The sequence below is a fragment of the Lissotriton helveticus genome, chromosome 9, assembly GCF_964261635.1.
Source record: "Lissotriton helveticus chromosome 9, aLisHel1.1, whole genome shotgun sequence".
NCBI lineage: Eukaryota > Metazoa > Chordata > Amphibia > Caudata > Salamandridae > Lissotriton > Lissotriton helveticus.
Genome location: NC_136070.1, coordinates 481,683,522 through 481,698,864, shown reverse-complemented (window position 1 = coordinate 481,698,864; position 15,343 = coordinate 481,683,522). Strand labels below are relative to the sequence as shown.

Sequence of the window (15,343 nt, the reverse complement as noted above, 5' to 3'; positions counted from 1 at the left end):
TATTCTCCTATCTGTCGTGCAGAATACCGCACACATAGAAAGAGGAAAAAACAAGGAGAAATGAAGATAATTCTCCTTGTTACGCCTCCCCTAGGAAGGTGTAGCATTTTAGCGCATTCCCAGGTCTACCAGTCATAAAAAAATCGGTGAATGTTTCAAAATCCATGGGTTTCGCTTGGGAACACCCAAGCACCACCATGGAAACCCCCCCCCCCTTTGGCAGAGTAACGCAATCCGGCGATTAGCGCTGAGTTGCATTACTTTGGATTCTGTGTGGGTAAAAGCAACGCAACCCCTTGATAAATATGTTCCTATGTGCCTGCAAAATTTGGCGTGCTTTCTTCATCATGGGGGAAGATTCCTATGGAGGTTTCAATGTTATTTGAAAATTGCATTGGATGAAACTTCGCTAAAGGAGTAAGCCATTATGATTTTGTTTTATCAGCCAGCCATTACATGGGTATATGTTTTCTACGAGGCTGTCTTAGAAAAAATTGAAAATGGTCTTCAGATGTGGACAGGAAGTTGGCGCAAACAGTAACTCATTAGAAGAGATTCAATGCATCATTACAATACAGAACTATAATTTTTATGTTTATATCACTCCTGGAAAATTAGAAGAAATTAAGTCATCTGACTTAGGTATGAGTAATAGATGCAATATGAAAGGGACAGACCCAGCACAAAAGTGTGCGACCTGCCCTGCCCTAAGTGGATAGTTGGGTAAAATATTTATTACATCAAATATAATGAAGGGCAGCAAAATTCAGGTGACCCACAAAGGATTCTTGCTTTTGGTTAGGCTTGACACCTATGGTCCTTTTAAGTGTATTAATGGCTATTAACGTGATAGCAAAAGCATGGGAAAAAAGACCCACATGTATTTGGAATCGATGGAGAGGACTCGGCATGTGCCTAGTATCACCCTTCTGCTTGTTAAAGTGGATCCATATTTATGGGATTGCCACATTACTACTTAAAATGTGTAGGTTTCTAAGGGCTCCTCTGCATACGTCGAAAGTCAGGAACAAAAAAGATAACCAGCAAGATTTTTACTACATGGTGCAAAGTTGGCAAAATTTTAGACAACAACAAGACAATTAATATGATACGGTTTGTTAAAATTAGTGCTGGCACTAAATTAGAATATATTTTCAGGTATTTAAACAAGGAATGCTGTGCCGTTCCTCAGAGGAAGGACGTACGAGTCGCACTATTGCACTATTGGTACTCCCAGCCTTATTTTAAAACCCACTTTCACGTCTACACACCTCTGGCCCCACACCCGCTCTTCACAAAATGGCTGTTGGATAAAAGATCTCCGGTAAAGTGCCCCTCTTTGAGGTGAGCCCGTTGGGTATTGCACCGCCGACCCAACGAGGAGCAGCCCAGATGATGAAGCATGACACCTGAAAGGGTGTGTGAGGGCATTACATCCAACAAAATGGATGCCCAACTGTAGATCTCAGTGAGACCAGCGGCATCCAAACAATAGTGCGACTCATACGTCCTTCCTCTGAGGATCGGCACAGCATTCCTTGTTTTGATAACTTGGTTGGGGCACATGCTTGTGCTGGATCTCCCCCTCATTAGTAGTGGAAATTGCCCCCTTCTCTCTCACCCTTATGGAATACACACAATATATTTTCAGTACCTTCGTTACTAAAATGTTGAAGGGGTCTTCGTGTCCCTTTGGATCTATCTTCAGATAAGGGGATAGTTTACCAATACTTTCCGATACTTTTTTCTCCAAGCTGTACGCTTTTTGCTCGGCCTTTTCTCTTTCAAGCAAATGTATCCTGAAAATAAGGTGTATACATGCGTTTATACATTAATAGACAGTGACAAGTAACCGTGTAGAAATTCTGATCAACTTGTGTAATACAACTGATTAAAGATATTTGATATTCGATACTACTATCAAAACCCATGATGATATTTTTCCTACCTGTATAAAAATATTATGACATGCTCTGCAACAGTTTACTGAGTGAAATAAACTTGCAGGAAGCCCACATTTCCAACTGGGAAATGTTGCGCCCTCTTAGTACCTTTACCATTGACAGTTTCCAATCTATAATATTTCAAAATGTGGCATCTAGAAAGTAACAAAACAAACCACACCACTGTCTCTGCCTGAGCACGTTATAAAGCTCACCTGTACACCCAATACTTCTTTGGCTCACTGCACTGCTTGGTGACACATTTTGGGAAAATATAAGTCACTAGATAGTAAGGGCAAGTGTAATGGCTTCTAGTGTCATGTAACTTGCATTGTGTTTCTCCACCAATTATCTGTGTCTGCATTGATTCCCTGTTGGCCCCCATTTGTCCATTCTACCATTTTTTCTAAATCCTGCCTCACATGTTATCTCCTTAAGGGGTAATATCTTTTTGGGCAATCTTTTTTATTTGTTATTTATTTCACTTATTTTTAGATGTCCTCACGTTCTCATCTGAAAATCCAATGATTTGCCAAAAGCAATTGCCAAGTATGGTTTCACTAAAATTCTCATCATCAGTCAGTCAGTCAATCCACTTTATTCGATTAGTTAAAATAATAAACATACAAAAAACAAAACACAAACATAGACAATATTACAAATCATTTAACATAACATTTAAAATACATAGACAATATTTAAATTAATTTAGATAAAAACACTATCACCGAGTAAAACCCCTTGTCTTAAAAAATTAACAGTAAACTTTAAACTCTTATTTAGGAAGAAATCATCATCAAATTTATCTTATTCTTAATCCTCACTGCTGCTACCAGAAAAGATGGATGCAATATTAAAAATATCACCAGGGTTACACAAAGACTGTAGAAAAACTAGCCCTGGTCTAACCTGAGAGAAACCCCTTCCTCTCAGGATAGGTACCAGAAATCTCATACGAATATTGGAATAAAAGTCACAGAACATCATAAAATGTAAAGTATTCTGGGATGAGAAATTATCACATTGGCAAGGTTCGGCATCATCAGGATTACACCATCCCTGATAATCCCACAATGTTAGATGAATCAAATAAAAACGCAGCCTAGTTAGGAGCCAACGATGATAAGGCGTGTTAACAGTTGACAAGTAAGGTTCCATGTTAATAGATGTTTTAACAAGTAATGGGCCCTAACTAAAGGTTTACATAGCTCCTGTTCTTCTCGCCCCAGCATCAAAGAATTCTTAAAATTCAATTTTACCCACAACACATCCTCCTTCCGAATCTTATCAGGGCCCTCATAAAGCTCTGGCCATCCTATTTTGGATAACATTCTTTTAACATACGACAGCCATTTAATTTTAGAGGACTTATCTAACTTAACACAGTCCCGTAAAATCATGTGGTTCAGGTTTCAGCCAAGTTTTGAGCCAGCAAAGCAACGGAGCTGTACTCAAAATGTCAGTGACATAGCCTAGCCCTAACTTCTGATGTATAGCATACAATGGGGTAGATTGTTGTACAGACAAAAGACTACGTAGAAATGTATTTTCAGCTATCTGTATCCCAGCCTGATCTTTATGGCCCCATATAGAGGATCCATAGGCCGCAATAGCCAGGCACTTGGCTTTATATACCTGTAGGATAGCCTCTATTGGTCTAGCCCCCAGACACTGTGCAAACCCTAGTAGAGATGAGGAAGCTCATATGACTGCGCTCTTTTTAACTTTTTGTTGCAGAACTCAAGATGACCTATCATCAAATAGGACTCCCAGGTAAGTGAAGGAGGACACGGAGAAAACTTCCACGCCATTAAAGTAAAATGTTTTTCTAGCTCTGTGACCTACTGTCATAGTGTGTGTCTTTCCATTATTCACAATCAAGTCCAGTGAGTGCATGTACGCCCCAAAGGCATCTAAGAGCCTCTGAAAACCCACCGCAGTACGGGCTAAAAGTACTGTGTCGTCCGCGTATAAGAGAACAGGGTTCGGGCAGTCTCCCACACGTGGGATATCCAGAGCTGCCTCCACCAGTGATTTGCAAGATCATGAATATAAAGAGTAAAAAGCAGGGGCGCTAAAATGCATCCCTGCCGGACGCCCCTGCCCGAATTAAAAGATATGGTGCAGTCACCTGCCAGGGATATCCTAACCGAAGCTGTGAGGTCTTGATGAAGATTAGCTAAAAAATAAACTAGACAAGGGTCAAGTCCCTTTTCCAATAAAATGTTCCAAAGCTTCGACCTGTTAACCAGGTCAAACGCACTGGATAAATCCATAAATGCCATTGTCAGGCAACCCCCCTTAGCCATAGTATATTTGCCTATTAATAGATGCAGATTTAAACACTGGTCCATAGTGCTCCTCCCACATCTAAATCCATATTGCATATTAGACAAAATCCCCCTCTCACTTACCCAGTCTGTAATTTTAGTTAAGATTACCTTTCCTAAAATTTTCACAGCGGAATTAATGAGGGATATTGTGCTGTAACACCGAGGATCCCCTCGCTGCTCCTTTTTAAAAATAGGAATAATAGTTGAAGTTGAAGAGGCCGGGAACCCTGCTGAACCCACAGCACTAATAACATTTGCAAGGATTTTAGCCCAGAATTGAGGGTTACTTTTATAGAGATCTGCAGGAACGCCACCTGGGCCCGGCACTTTATTGCTGGCAGTATCTCTTATGGCTTTCTCTATTTATCCCTCATTAAACTCAATCGGGGTGCTAGCTTGATGGAGCAAGGGCCAGGGGGTGCAGTCCAAAGCCCCCCTGGACTCATAAGTCACCTCAAAATGAGAGAGCCACTGGGCGTCTGTGATATTACAATCCTGAGCGTCATTATCCTGCCCAGAAAAGAAAGGGGTGCTTATAATGGCCCAACACCTGGAGCTATCCCTTAACACCTCCAAGGACAATAATGAATTCCATGCCTCATCCTTGATCTCTTTTTTCCGACTGTGAAGTACTTGCTTATACTCGTTCCTCCACCCGGCTATCAGATCCCTATCACAAGGTTGTTTTTTCAGGGCGAAGATTAAGGAGCGGTGAGCATGTGAGCATTTCTCATCAAACCACCTCGGGCCACATGTGGTTCTCGGTTTGGATTTGTTAATGTTAATGTTAATGTTAATGTTAATGTTATGGTGATTTGTATAGCGCACGGCTGCCCCAGCAAAGGGGCGTCCCGGCGCTGCGGACAGACAGTTTACAGTGAGGTGGAGGCGCAAAAGAAACTATTGTTGAAAGAGGTGAGTTTTGACAGCCTTTCTGAAGGCTAGGAGATCCTGTATCCCGCGGATAGCTTCAGGTAGACTATTCCATAACTTGGCCGCCAGGAAGCTAAAGGAGCGGCCGCCCACTCTGGCCAGTCTGGTGCGGGGGATGATCGCAAGATGCTGCCCCTCTGACCGGAGCGATCTCCTAGGGATGTACTCTGACAGAAGCGGGCGAAGCATTGGGGGGGAAGAGGTTTTGAGAATTTTGAAAGCGAAGCACAATGCTTTGAACTGGATCCTTTTGCCCACCGGGAGCCAATGCAGTTTCTTCAAGGTTCCGGCAACCGAGGAATGGCGCGGGAGACCCACCAGAGCCCTGGCTGCCGCATTCTGAACTCTCTGCAGTCTAGTGATTTCAGCTAGATTAGCCCCCAATAGGAGGGAGCTGGCATAGTCCAGTCTGGAAAGGATGGTCGCCTGGATGATAACTTGGCGAGTGCGGCAGTCGAAGAACTTCAGGATGGGCCTGATATTACGCAGGACGCCAAAGCATGTGGCGGCAACTTTTTTTGTGTGGTGCGTGAACTTTAGGGCAGAGTCCACCCAAACTCCCAGGTTTTTGACACATTCCTTAGGCATAGGGGGTGAGCCTAGGGCAGCCGGCCACCAGTTGTCACCCCAGGCCGAAGTGTTTTTGCCCAAGAGGAGTACCTCCGTTTTCCCGGCGTTTAATTGAAGGAAATTTGTCGTCATCCAGTTGGTGATGTCAGTGAGTGTCTGTTTAAAGTGATGTGCCTCCAGACCACTGTTGTCATTAAGTGCCACCACCAACTGGGTATCATCTGCATTGGATACCAGTGCAAGTCCATTTCTTCTAGCCACCTCTGCCAGGGGGCGGACATATACATTGAACAGGGTAGGGCTCAGGGAAGAGCCTTGCGGCACTCCCTGTCCAATGTTATGTTCCTCAGAGATGTAAGGGGGGGTAGAGACTCTAAAAGACCTGTTGGAAAGGAAGTCTCTGAACCAGCCCAGCGCTGACCCTGTGATTCCAATTTCCTCCAGTCTCGTCAAGAGGACCTCGTGTGACACCGTATCGAAGGCAGCACTAAGGTCCAACAGGACCAGTGCTGCCGTGCCGCCAGTGTCAAGGATGGTACGGAGGTCCTCTGAAACACTGAGCAAGGCGGTCTCGGTGCTATGACCAGCTCTAAACCCGTGCTGAGAGTCATCCAGGATGTTATTGGTGAGGAGGAAATCTGACAGAATGTTGTTGACGTGTGCCTCGATGATTTTGGCAGGCCAGGGGAGCAGGGAGATGGGTCTGAAGTTCTCAGGAAGCGAGGGGTCTAGAGTGGGTTTTTTTAGAATGGGGGAAACCCAGGCCTGCTTCCACTTAGAGGGAACTTTGGCAGTCAAAAGGGACCGGTTGATGATTTCTCGGATGTGCTCAGTGATAGTTTCGTGGGCTTCGCAGAAGGTATCCGGTTTAAGGGGATCTGCCGGGGAGCCTGATTTAATCTTTTTGCAGATTTTTTGGAAACTCTCTCACTCAAGCGTAGATAAAGAGGAGAGAGAGGGCCCAGTAGGGTCAAAAATGGCCGATGGCTGCGGGCCTTTAGGAAAGGTGTCATAAATTTTCTTAATCTTATTAGTGAAGAAGTTGGCCATATTATTACAGAGGTCAGGGGAGGAGGTAGTGGTATTGACGGTTTTTTTTGCGGTAAGATCTTTCAAAATTTTAAATACAGCTTTCGAGGTGTTAGAGCTGTTATTAATTTCATTGGCATAATATGCCGCCCTTGTTTTGCAAATCTTAGGATGATAGGTTTTTTGAAGCATGACATAGTCCAGTTTGAGATTAGCATCGTAGTTTTTCCTCCAACCCCTCTCTGCCTTTTTGCATTCCTTTTTCAGGATTGCTAATTCGGAATTATACCAAGGACTAGTAGTGTGGATGCGAGTCTTGGAGTATCTGGCCGGGATCAGGGTATCAAGTGCCTGAGTGATCCAAAGGCAGAACTGGTCATAGCTAACATCTAAATCTTCAGTAAAGGGTGGTGGATTTAATACCAGGAGATTATGTAGGTCTTCAAGATGAAGTTTTCTCCATGGCCGTTTCTGGACTAGAGGAGTAGGTGCCGCTGCAGGTCTCAAATTGTACGAGATAGACAGAGTAACTAAATGATGATCGGTCCAGGTCATAGGGATTGGCGTGTCTGCGGAGCAGCTAGTGATGTTGGAGAAAATGGGGTCCAAAAGATGACCCGCTCTGTGAGTAGAGCCCATCACAAGTTGAGTAAGTTGGAACGCCGCAAGATCTGCGAGAAAGGAGGCAATTTTGGGTTCGGAGTCCTTGTCAAGATGAAGATTCAGATCACCTATGATCGTAAAGTTAGCTGATTTGAGAATATAGGTGTCCAAAAACTGTAAGAGTGAGCAAATGAAAGGGGTGTCTGCACCAGGGGGTCTATAAATTAAGAGCCCCGTCGCGCAGAACTGAGAGTTGATTTTGATCGAGAAACGCGCGCTTTCACAGCCCTTAATATCTGTTTTGCTGAATTGACAGTCAAGGTGGGATTTGATTATTAAAGTTATAGTTAGATCACGGCCTATCTGAGTACAAATGCCCTCAAAAGCTCTAAGTACCGCATCCTTAGTGCTTAGAGGGTCAGTGCAAATAGTGATGCTATCTGTACATTTCTCCCACAGGCCCGTGAAGAATGTATCGGGGTTACATTGGCCCATCTAACCGCCTCCTCTGATCACAATGCAGCACCTTATTCGGGACCCAATTCCTACCTCCTTTGCCCAGGATGCCACAGGTAATATCCAAGATTAAAATAACCAGATTATGATCTCTCAAAGGAGATTCCTGAGCATTATAAAAAAATTACTTTGTTCAATAACACTAGGGACATAAAAATATAATCAATAACGGTGTTTCTAACCTTGGCTTTAAACGTGGGGCACCGATCATGAGGGTTAGCATAACTAGCTTCGAAAAGATCGGCAACAGTTAAAAGGGACTCAAGGCCCTCGCCCGTGTAGTGTGCTCGAAATGTGAGGCTGTGGCATAATTAAAGCCATGCGGATCCTCAAATAAACAATGTGAGTCACACAAGTGCGTATTAAAATCACCCATTAATAAAACATAATAAGAAGTGGATTGCTTTAACTTATAATCATTAAGAAAATAAAAAAGTACTTAGGTGCTGATTTACATAGTCACACTCCCCAGAGTTGTAGATATTCACTAATAAAAGCTTTGGATGGCTTTGCTTACTAAGCTCCAATATCAGGCAATGGGGAGAGTCTATCTCTAACCTTTTTAAAGAGCCCCTTAAGTCCAAGGAAAGAAGAAACAAAAGACCACCTTTTGCTCTGCCCGCTAAAGCTGGACATGCAGGTAAGAAGTATGAGCTAAAACCGTCTAACCAGAAATTATCCCCCCTGTCCCAGGTCTCCTGGAGGGCAATTATATTGAATGTTTTTATATAAGATAATCAGTTGGGATCATCTCTTTAAGATCTTAAACCCACAATATTCCAGCTCAGAATTCTGCATTTATGAATATAATCACCATCACGTTCAACTCTACCCAAATCAATAGGACATGGGTCAGGAGTGCAGTCCACACTGCCAATGTTAGTACCTTCAGGTATAATGGGACTTACTGTCCCTGTACTCACCACAAACGTGGACTTATCTCAGGCAGAGGTAAAACAGCGGGTTGACTGATAGCTTCCTTTATCTCTGAAGCAGCTACTGGTAGCAGTCAATCATAGGCATATAGACCTGACAAAGGTGCAAATCTATTAGCTAATTCAGGGTCAGAAGATCTCCCTATGGGTCTATGGGGTACACCCGGACCTCCCCCCCCTAGCAGAGAAGGATTGCCGGGTCTATATAAATAGCTAGTGGTAAGAGGGAGATTTCCCCACAATGACACCCTTTCCTTCTACTCCCTAGGTGCTCCAGTAGAAGTCCAACAACCTGCTTGTTATTAAAGTTGGCAATTACACAATCACCCTCCCAACCTTCATAGAGTGTCCAACCCACAGACCCCGTCTTGCCATTAACAATTGATTGCAGATGTCCCAGCCCCAAGCCCCAGCTAGCTTCAGTTGCGATGTAAGCCAGTGCATAGTTTTGGCCATTAGCTAGTCAGTTGGTTCCAGCTGCCCCGCTGGCAAGGTCGGTACAATCCTCAAGACCACTACCAGAGGGGCAGCGGCTGGTGGGAGATGTAGTGCCCTAAAACCATCCTCGACAGAGCTATGGGCCGAACCATTATGCACGGGAAGGGGATTTCGGCCAGATTGTCAGTTGGCCAGCATTAATTGATTGCCTATTGTTGTATAGCGTTTTAGGACCCTAGTGTAATTTACCGATTCATGCCCTTATATAGGTATAATTCACCTTGCCCTTATATAGGCATAGAAATCATAACCATATTTAGACATAACCCATCCAGTCCAAATACAAGCATGGCTACTTCCACTAGTTCCAAAAAGCCTCAACGATTTCTTGGAAAACTCGGCTTCAGCAGTCAGGGTCATCCCCTTTCTTGAATATTGATTTGTCCTAGAAATCATGGCGTTTTCAAAGAACTACCATTCCCTTGGGGTTCTTTGGTGACGTTATTATGTCTGACTTCACGTCAAACTAGGCACCTTCAAGGTATAAATATGCCCACACTTGCCCTAGCAAACACACTGTGGTTTGGAGCAGTTTGACTATCTACTTGCCCGACGCAGCTCACTACAGCAAGTGCCGAAGGAAGCCGACCCTCTAGCTGACGCACTGACAGAGAGGCTGCCTTTCTCTCTCTGAGAATCCAGCTCCAGTGTTTCCAAGCTCCCCTTGTTGGGAAATCGAGTCCCGAGACAGAGATACCAGACCTCCTTCATTCTAAACCAAGGTACGGAGCTGATAAGACCCCAAGAGAAATCTTGGATAGATTCTTGGCAAAGAAACTAAACCTGTAGGTATAAACACCACCTGATGTTGCTCGGATTTACGCTGGCGAAGCGTGACATTGCCAAAGCATGGACGGTGCCCCGAGCCCCGTCGCTTACGGCCTGGATGAACGGGATGGACTTTTGTATGGGTATGGAGCAACCCGTATTTATAGCAAGGGGGTGTCCCCGGAAGCACTTCAAAATTTGGAAGAGGTGGGCAGATTATCGGGGCCTGCACTTGGACCCGCCACCTGAGGAGGCCACCCTCCCGACAATATAATGAGATGGACTATGGGCAGTCACGGTTGGTGTTATGTGTACATGGCAAAGTATTACGTATAAATTCTCTGTTTCAGGTGGGCGAGCTGGCACACAAAGAGGGGGGAGTGGGGTGGTTTGGGGGGGTTGTGTGTTTACCATATCCTGTGTTTGACTTCTTTTTTATCGGGGTTTTTTCATCTGTTCTTCTTCACTTCAAATGTAACTGACGAATTTACTGCTACAGTGACGGTGGCAGTTGACTCTGGAGGACAGAGCGCTGCATAATATGTGATTTCAGACAATAAAATCTGTTTAAAAAAAAAAGAAACTAAACCTGTGCTACACCACTATTACTTCTTCCCTCGTACTAGACTTAGGTTAGGTACATTGGGGTAGGCGTATTTTAGAAGCACCAGCTGAGTACTTTTAGTCTTTGTTATTTTGTATGTATTTTATGGCTTAGAAACCATACCATGCTTTTACAGTATTACTTTATAATACTCCTCTTGCTGTACGCATTATACTTTACAGTCAGTATTACGATTGTAGCAGTTCATTTTTTCTACATGAGAAAGAAGACTATTCAATAAATACTTTTATTGAAAATGCCCGTCTCTCTATTTCTCTGCACCTCTGATGAAACAAAGCATGCACGATTGACTGAGTGAAATATCTATCTATTGTTTCCACGACTCTGAAGATACGTTTTATCTTGGGGAAACAAAGTTGTCATGTTTATGCGGTTGTCAGAAACTAATCCCTTCTTGTTTATTCGAGAAAGTTTCTAGTGACTTCTGAGCTAGCTGGCACTCACAATTAAGTCTAATATATTCGATAGAGACCTAGTCGACCTGAGTCCTACGCCACATCTATAGGATATATTATTCCAATGCGCAGAGCCTATTGGGAATATAGGAACTACACTACATGGTGCCCAACGTTTGGTAAGGCACTAATGTAACACTAGATACTAGAGTAACTCAGTCATGCTTTCAGAGAGACCCCTTTTTCCCGTAACATACTCCAATAGACGTCTGGAGTGGGTAAAAGGATAAAAAATCCGCCATAACTGAGTAGGACGAAAAATCCTATTTATTAGTTTTTGGTTTGTTCAATGTTGAAGGATACAGTGTTCCAAAATATTGTGCACCTTATCTTTGTTTCCTTGAAACTTGCTCTGCAAACTTTCAGTCAACAAAATGAGTGACCCAGAGAACGGTGGAGATGCTGTAAATGCAAACCAACCAGGTTTAGACGTTACAGGTTTCCAAGAAACCGATGCGGATGCTATAATCATCCCAGGAAATGTACGGAAAACCATTACTGGGAAGGTTATAGCAAATGGCCTATCACCAAGAGGTGGTAGGGTAATTTTTGTCATAGAGGCACATGAATATCTGCAGACAGAGGTATTCTATTCATGGATTGTCTTCCCTGAAGCAAATCCAAGAACACATGTGTTTCACTTCTACAAAGAAGAGGAAACTCCAACGGAATACACTCCTTTCGAGGATATTGAAATTCCATTAACATACCAAGAGCATGTGCTCTGGTTTAAAGGCACCCTACAACATCAAAATCACATTACCAGGCTCGGTCCACTAGGTAGACCAGGAGCAACATGGCTGGTACCAGCCAGCTATACACCACATGCTGCCATTGAAGAAATGTCAGGTCCAGAACTATTAGTTCAACTAAAACAATTAATCAAAATACATAGACAATTGGTTCAATATGTCATGTGGACTCTAACAGTCCAACCTGCTATCAGGATTCCACAGCAAACCCCTTACCAAGGGAACACAAATAAAATTACACCACAGACTATACAATCATTCATTGGTAAATTACCCGCAAAATGGGAACAGATTCCATTCTGGTTAGCTCAAAAGATGACTCAAATAGAGGCAGTATTTCCAGATAGTACACCTCATGAGAAACACAGAGATTTTAACAATGTTTATGTTTATGTTTATTTTTCTTGTAGAGCCCTATAATACCGAGGTGTCTTGGCGCTGAAGTGAGAGGGTGAAAACACAGTAAGAATGCTTATGGCCTATGCAGTTGTAAAAAAACAGGTTTTCAAATTCTTCCTGAAAAGCTGGAGATTCGGCTGACGTCTCAAGGATATAGGTAGTTTGTTCCAGAGCGTTGTTGCACACTGTCTTATAGCTCGACCGCCCCATCTAGCTCTTCTAAATTTTACAGTTTTTTATTAATCCTTGAGTAGTCGATTTAAGTGGTCGTGGGGGAACATAGGCTATAAAAAGCTTTTGAAGATCAGCTGCACTCCCCCCATTTACTGCTTTGTATACCAAAGTTAGCACTTTTAATTAAATACGTTGTTTAATAAGGAGCCAGTGTAGTGATCTGATTCCAGCTGATGTCGGTTGTCCTCTACGCAACCCCAGAAGAAGTCTGGCAGCCGCGTTTTCCAGGGATTGCAGTTTTTGTAGCTGAAATTTATCAATACCCAGGAACAATGCATTTGCATAGTCCAATTTTGATAGGAAAAGCGCTACCATCACAGTTTTCTGGAGTATTTGAGGAATAAAAGGGAGAATTTTTTTGCAGTATTTTTTAGAGGAAGAAGCAGGAAGAGACAAGGCTATTTACCTGGGTGCCAAAATTCAGCTTATTGTCAAAAATAATTCCCAAATTTCTAGCCTTGTCAATAGGGTGAGTACATTCTCCAGCCTTGACCAGCCACCAGGTTTGACTCCAAATAGATTGGCCTATTCCAAACTCCATCACCTCTGTCTTTTCTGTATTTATTTTTAAATAGTTCTGGTGCATCCATCTCATAATGTCAGTGAGGCAGGCATAGAACCTAACTGGAGTGACTTCTGGATCATCGGTGATGGAGATGATAAGCTGAGAGTCATCAGCGTATGTTATCAGTCCAAATCCATGTTTTTTAACTAGACTAGCTAGGGGGGCAATGTACAAGTTAAAAAGGATTGGTGACAACGCAGATCCTTGAGGCACTCCACAATCTGTTTACCAATGGGGATTGCACCACACCTGGAGGACTGCGACACTTGGGGTACAGTCTTTGATGCAATCTACACAAAAACTCATGGTGTTCCGTCTATGGAGGTAATACCAGACGTCCTGAAACAAATTCAAAATGAATACGGGGCAGAGCCTGCTTTAAATCTGGGTATGAAATTACTTAAAGATTTCAAACAGGTCTCAGCTATAATATTAGCTAATATTAAAGGTGAAGCAGCATCCGTGGTGATCCGCCAAAAATTAAAAGAACCTGATGTAACTGAGCAACCATATGAATTGGCCAGAATAATAGAAAAATCCTACGAAGAACTAGGTAGAGATAGTTTGGGTGGGAAACCAGTTAAGCCCCAACTAACAGAAAGTCCTGAAAAGGTTTTCATTAAAAACACTCTCACTACTCCTAAAAAGAAGCGGGAAAATACTAGACAGACTCTTCCTAAAGAGAAGCGTTCTCAATCCAGGGGTAGGTCTCCTTAAAAGGAGCCCTCTGAAAAGAGGTATAACCTCAGGAATAGGGATAATTTGAGAAAACCTGATAGATATAAAGATACTGATACACGTTCCTCTCGTACCTTTCAGACTTCCTCACAGAAATCGGAAAGAAGAGGACGGTCAGCAGACAAGGAAGAACGCGTGAAGTCCAAAGACGATCAACGCGTTCCAAAAAATAAGAAAACCTAATTCACCAAGAAGAAGGTAGCAGGTCTAAAAATCAGGCACGCCGAGGATCTTGAGGACACAACTCAAGAACGGGGAGTGGGCCCAGACAATGCTAGACAGCGCAGCAGAAGTTACCATAGCTCGCAAGATCCTGAAGGATCATCTGGAGACAGTGGACTTGAATGAGTACATTCAAGTTGAAACTGCTGATACCAGGGTTAGTGTACCCCATAAGTTATAGGAAGTAACACTCCGGAAGGAGGGGGACATAACTTGGAAAATAAGAGCACTCTTTTGGGACAAGCTCTCTAAGGGTTATGACATTCTTCTAGCTGAAAACGACAGGCCACCAACATTTGTCAGGGAGTGCCCACATGGCGAAGACATCATTATGCCAGCCTTCTCTAATCATATTTCAATACATTTAAAATACACCTATGCCAAAAAATGGGCTGTGGCCCAGGCTTCAGCATTATATGGAAATCATGTAGGATGGGATGAGGATTCTCCTCTCCATAAAATCCAGTTAACAAATCAACCAACTGCTCAGAGGCAGTATCCAGTTAAGCAAGAAGCTAAAAAACAGGTCAGGGAGATTTTAGATCAACTTGAATACCAAGGGGTGATTGAAACATGCACCTCATCAATGAACAATCCTTTGTTTCCTGTCTCCAAACCAGACAATACATATCGTTTAGTTTTGGATTACAGACATTTAAACTCTTGTTGCAAAACATTGTGCGTAAAAAATATAAAACCACATTAGATATTTCAAACGGTTTCTTCTGTCAAAATATCGCACCTGAAAGCAGGTACTTGACCGCTTTCTCAATTATGGGGACACAGCGTCACTTCTGTCGTCTCCCCCAGGAATTCAAGAATAGTCCAGGGTTATTATCAGCCAGAGTAACACAGTTACTACAAACGTATGATGATGAGGCATTATCTTATGTCGATGACACCTATCTAACAGATGATGACTTTGACAGGCACTTGAACAGAGTGAACACCATAATACTTGGTTTTGCATCTGAAGGGTACAAATTCAACTTAAAAAAATCAAGAATTGCCCTCCTCAACATCCTATTCTCAGGATACAAACTTTCAAGTGAAGGCAAAAGCCTAGCAGCAAACTTTTTAGAGAAATGTGCGCTGCTCCAACCTCCAAAAACGCTGAAAAACTTACAGTCAATTCTAGGTTTCCTGAATTTCGGAAGAACTTACATTCTAAATTACGCAGAAAGGGTTAAACCTCCCTACGAATTAATCAAACCTGATTTCAAAC

At 43.0% G+C, this 15,343-nt stretch overlaps 1 protein-coding gene across 2 annotated transcripts in view; it reads right to left on the bottom strand.

Moving 5' to 3' along the window:
- Positions 1-15,343, bottom strand: part of LOC144781452 (coiled-coil domain-containing protein 170-like) — a 782,697-nt gene that overhangs the window by 436,736 nt on the left and 330,618 nt on the right. For both annotated transcript variants that reach the window (XM_078660314.1, XM_078660315.1), the window contains exon 6: positions 1,655-1,799. In XM_078660314.1, coding sequence (XP_078516440.1) covers positions 1,655-1,799 — 145 coding nt within the window. The remainder of the gene's footprint in view (positions 1-1,654; positions 1,800-15,343) is intronic.